This window comes from Oncorhynchus masou, chromosome 24, assembly GCF_036934945.1.
Source record: "Oncorhynchus masou masou isolate Uvic2021 chromosome 24, UVic_Omas_1.1, whole genome shotgun sequence".
NCBI classification, from domain to species: domain Eukaryota; kingdom Metazoa; phylum Chordata; class Actinopteri; order Salmoniformes; family Salmonidae; genus Oncorhynchus; species Oncorhynchus masou.
In genome coordinates this window covers 39359143-39364142 of record NC_088235.1, presented here as the reverse complement: position 1 = coordinate 39364142, position 5000 = coordinate 39359143, and the positions used below count along the sequence as shown (strand labels likewise).

At 51.9% G+C, this 5000-nt stretch overlaps 1 protein-coding gene across 1 annotated transcript in view; it reads right to left on the bottom strand.

Annotated features, from left to right (window-relative positions):
- The window catches only part of LOC135512160 (slit homolog 1 protein-like), a 189173-nt gene that overhangs the window by 69746 nt on the left and 114427 nt on the right, over positions 1-5000 (bottom strand). Inside the window, 1 exon segment of the mRNA XM_064933877.1 lies at positions 2748-2895. Within this exon segment, the coding sequence (XP_064789949.1) occupies positions 2748-2895 (148 nt within the window).

Sequence of the window (5000 nt, the reverse complement as noted above, 5' to 3'; positions counted from 1 at the left end):
CAGACTAACTGCAGACCCACAGTCCTAACAGGCCTACCAGGGACAGACTAACTACAGACCCACAGTCCTAACAGGCCTACCAGGGACAGACTAACTACAGACCCACAGTCCTAACAGGCCTACCAGGGACAGACTAACTACAGACCCACAGTCCTAACATACCTACCAGGGACAGACTAACTACAGACCCACAGTCCTAACAGGCCTACCAGGGACAGACTAACTACAGACCCACGATCTTAACAGACCTACCAGGGACAGACTAACTACAGACCCACGATCTTAACATACCTACCAGGGACAGACTAACTACAGACCCACAGTCCTAACAAACCTACCAGGGACAGACTAACTACAGACCCACAGTCCTAACATACCTACCAGGGACAGACTAACTACAGACCCACAGTCCTAACATACCTACCAGGGACAGACTAACTACAGACCCACAGTCCTAACAGGCCTACCAGGGACAGACTAACTACAGACCCACAATCCTAACAGGCCTACCAGGAACAGAGTAACTAACTATCTAACTAACTACAGACCCACAGTCCTAACAGGCCTACAAGGGACAGACTAACTAACTACAGACCCACAGTCCTAACAGGCCTACCAAGGACAGACTAACTACAGACCCACAGTCCTAACATACCTACCAGGGACAGACTAACTACAGACCCACAGTCCTAACATACCTACCAGGGACAGACTAACTACAGACCCACAATCCTAACAGGCCTACCAGGGACAGACTAACTACAGACCCACAGTCCTAACAGGCCTACCAGGGACAAAGTAACTAACTACAGACCCACAGTCCTAACAGGCCTACCAGGGACAAAGTAACTAACTACAGACCCACAGTCCTAACAGGCCTACCAGGGACAAAGTAACTAACTACAGACCCACAGTCCTAACAGTCCTACCAGGGACAAAGTAACTAACTACAGACCCACAGTCCTAACAGGCCTACCAGGGACAAAGTAACTAACTACAGACCCACAGTCCTAACAGGCCTACCAGGAACAAAGTAACTAACTACAGAGGGCTGTAATATCTCTCCAGTTTTCAGACCTCACATCTCAAAACCCATGAACATAAAACTGTCTTTCATTAACAAGCAGCAGAGAGACGCATAGCTCTCCATGTGTAAGTAATGAGAAGTGTGTGTGTGTGTGTGTGTGTGTGTGTGTGTGTGTGTGTGTGTGTGTGTGTGTGTGTGTGTGTGTGTGTGTGTGTGTGTGTGTGTGTGTGTGTGTGTGTGTGTGTGTGTGTGTGTGTGTGTGTGTCAGGACTGGAGTGGCTCATTAACCAAGCATTAGTGTTGGCCTTGATATCCACCAGTCTGCCTCCCTGTAATAGAAACTGATTTTATAATGAACTTCAAGAGCTCACATCAGACCTGCTGTGGAGAATTACAGAACAGACCTCTCTCCTTCTTTCCTCCCCCTCCTCTCACTGATCCACCTCCCATAACCCCGCCTGGGGTAGTGGGCCGAGAGAGGGAGCAGACGGATGAGAAAGAGAGGCAGGAGAGGGAGACGGAGGGAAAGAGGGAGGAGAAGGGAAAATAGGAGGAAGGGAAGAGAGAGACTGCAGTGAGGATAGAACTTCAAACAAAGCTCTGGCGGGTAGGAAAGGAGGAACTGAGGGAGGTGAGGAGGTGAGAAGAGAGGAGGGAGAGGGAATAGAGGTGTGGCAAAAGAGAAAAACTACAACATTTATTCAGATTTATTCTAAACCAGCTTTCCAAAGAGAACGAATACTGTACATGTTCACTATTGTATGGTGAGAAACTAATGAAATCTCTATGTAACGGTAACAATAAATGCAATGGAGGGAACATTGTGAGTAGAGCTATATATCTTTCACCTTCCTCTCTATGTGCTAATGTGCCTGTAGTGCTGCTGGCTCTAGCAGAGATGTTATTGGTTACATAGATCAAGGCACAGGGACACTAGAAGGACATTACCAGAGAGAGAGAAATTACTTCTGAGGAGTTTATGGGTCGTTAAGGGACGCCAGGCAAAGATAGACCACTAGTCTATGGGTCTCATTGCCCCCTAAAGAGCCTGGGCTGTTTATAAATACCCACACAGCAAGGGTCAGGACACACACACACACACACACACACACACACACACACACACACACACACACACACACACACACACTAACCCATGTTCCCTAATAACCCTGACCCATTTACAGTGGCTGGGTGAAGCTAAGAAGTCATATCTTTGATACGCAGCAAAGCCAGGCAGGAAAAACATTTCTGCTTTAAAAGTACCTTGCCAGAAGAGTCAAAGGGCATCACATCTTTTTGGCCCCTCAGTGACCGAGATTCTGAAATGACGGTTCTGTACTACAGTCAGTAACAGATACTGGATGAGACTATGTCCTTACCTTGCATTCTAGGGATTTACAGAGAGCTTCCAGAGGCCAAGGTTAGAAGTGGTTCATATTTGGTGCAGATATCAGTCACGATAATAGGGATGTAAACTAACACACACACACACACACACACACACACACACACACACACACACACACACACACACACACACACACACACACACACACACACACACACACACACACAACGACCAGATGTGGACATCCCTAGATTCCACTAAAATATATCACCTTACCCGGCCTCCCCTGAAGGGGCTTATGGGTAACAGCGGTGATGTGTTTAGGCCAGCTAATTGGCAACATACTGTACAAGAGAGTTTGGTACTTACATCTCAGCCATGGTGTCAGGAAGGTTGGCAGGTATAGCTGTGAGGCCTTTTCCTCTGCAGTCCACAATATTGTTACTACAGGTACACATGGCAGGGCAAGAACCTCCTCCTTGGCTGCAGGGCTGCAAGCCGGAGCTCTCTGAGTGACCTGGAGACAGAAAAAGAGAGAGTGGGAAATAGAGGGAGGGGGAGAGAGAGGGGGAGAGAGGGAGGGGGAAATAGAGGGAGGGGGAGATAGAGGGAGGGGGAGAGAGGGGGAGGGGGAGAGATAGGGATGGGGAAATAGAGGGAGGGAGAGAGAGAGGGAGGGGGAAATAGAGGGAGGGAGAGAGAGGGAGGGAGGGGGAAATAGAGGGAGGGAGAGAGAGGGAGGGGGAGGGGGAGAGAGGGGGAGGGGGAGAGATAGGGATGAGGAAATAGAGGGAGGGAGAGAGAGAGGGGGGAGAGAGAGGGAGGGGGAAATAGAGGGAGGGGGAGATAGAGGGAGGGGGAAATAGAGGGAGGGGGAGAGAGAGGGGGAGAGAGAGGGAGGGGGAAAATAGAGGGAGGGGGAGATAGAGGGAGGGGGAAATAGAGGGAGGGGGAGAGAGAGGGGGGAGAGAGAGGGAGGGGAAAATAGAGGGAGGGGGAGATAGAGGAAGGGGGAGAGAGGGGGAGGGGGAGAGATAGGGATGGGGAAATAGAGGGAGGGAGAGAGAGAGGGAGGGGGAAATAGAGGGAGGGAGAGAGAGGGAGGGAGGGGGAAATAGAGGGAGGGAGAGAGAGGGAGGGGGAAATAGAGGGAGGGAGAGAGAGGGAGGGGGAAATAGAGGGAGGGGGAGAGAGGGAGGGGGAAATAGAGGGAGGGGGAGAGAGAGGGAGGGGGAAATAGAGGGAGGGAGAGAGAGGGAGGGGGAAATAGAGGGAGGGGGAGAGGGAGGGAGGGAGGGGGAAATAGAGGGAGGGGGAAATAGAGGGAGGGGGAGAGAGAGGGGGAGAGAGAGGGAGGGGAAAATAGAGGGAGGGGGAGATAGAGGAAGGGGGAGAGAGGGGGAGGGGGAGAGATAGGGATGGGGAAATAGAGGGAGGGAGAGAGAGAGGGAGGGGGAAATAGAGGGAGGGAGAGAGAGGGAGGGAGGGGGAAATAGAGGGAGGGAGAGAGAGGGAGGGGGAAATAGAGGGAGGGAGAGAGAGGGAGGGGGAAATAGAGGGAGGGGAGAGAGAGAGGGGGGGAAATAGAGGGAGGGAGAGAGAGGGAGGGGGAAATAGAGGGAGGGAGAGAGAGGGAGGGGGAAATAGAGGGAGGGGGAGAGGGAGGGAGGGAGGGGGAAATAGAGGGAGGGGGAGAGAGAGGGAGGGGGAGAGGTTCAAATCCTGCTAAGGGTGGCCAGTCTAAGCAGGATTACAGAATAGGCAGCAGACTGATCAGACCAGGGGGATTTGGGCAATGACTAGAAAAGAGAAAGTGGTGTGTGTGGGTGTCCATTCCTGTGTGTGTGTGTGTGTGTGTGTGTGTGTGTGTGTGTGTGTGTGTGTGTGTGTGTGTGTGTGTGTGTGTGTGTGTGTGTGTGTGTGTGTGTGTGTGCATGCCTTCTGTGTAGAAGAGAAACTCTCCCAGTCCCTCACACCAGCGTTAAGGCTTCCACCAGCATTCAGGTTTTCACCAGCGTTCAGGTTTTCACCAGCGTTAAGGCTTCCACCAGCGTTCAGGCTTCCACCAGCGTTAAGGCTTCCACCAGCATTCAGGCTTCCACCAGTGTTCAGGTTTTCACCAGCGTTAAGGCTTCCACCAGCGTTAAGGCTTCCACCAGCGTTCAGGTTTTCACCAGCGTTAAGGCTTCCACCAGCGTTAAGGCTTCCACCAGCGTTCAAGCTTCCACCAGCGTTCAGGTTTTCACCAGCGTTCAGGTTTTCACCAGCGTTAAGGCTTCCACCAGCGTTAAGGCTTCCACCAGCGTTAAGGCTTCCACCAGCGTTAAGGCTTCCACCAGCATTCAGGCTTCCACCAGCGTTAAGGCTTCCACCAGCGTTAAGGCTTCCACCAGCGTTCAGGCTTCCACCAGCGTTCAGGCTTCCACCAGCGTTAAGGCTTCCACCAGCGTTCAGGCTTCCACCAGCGTTAAGGCTTCCACCAGCGTTAAGGCTTCCACCAGCGTTAAGGATTTCACCAGCGTTCAGGTTTTCACCAGCGTTAAGGCTTCCACCAGCGTTAAGGCTTCCACCAGCGTTAAGGCTTCCACCAGCGTTAAGGCTTCCACCAGCGTTAAGGCTTAC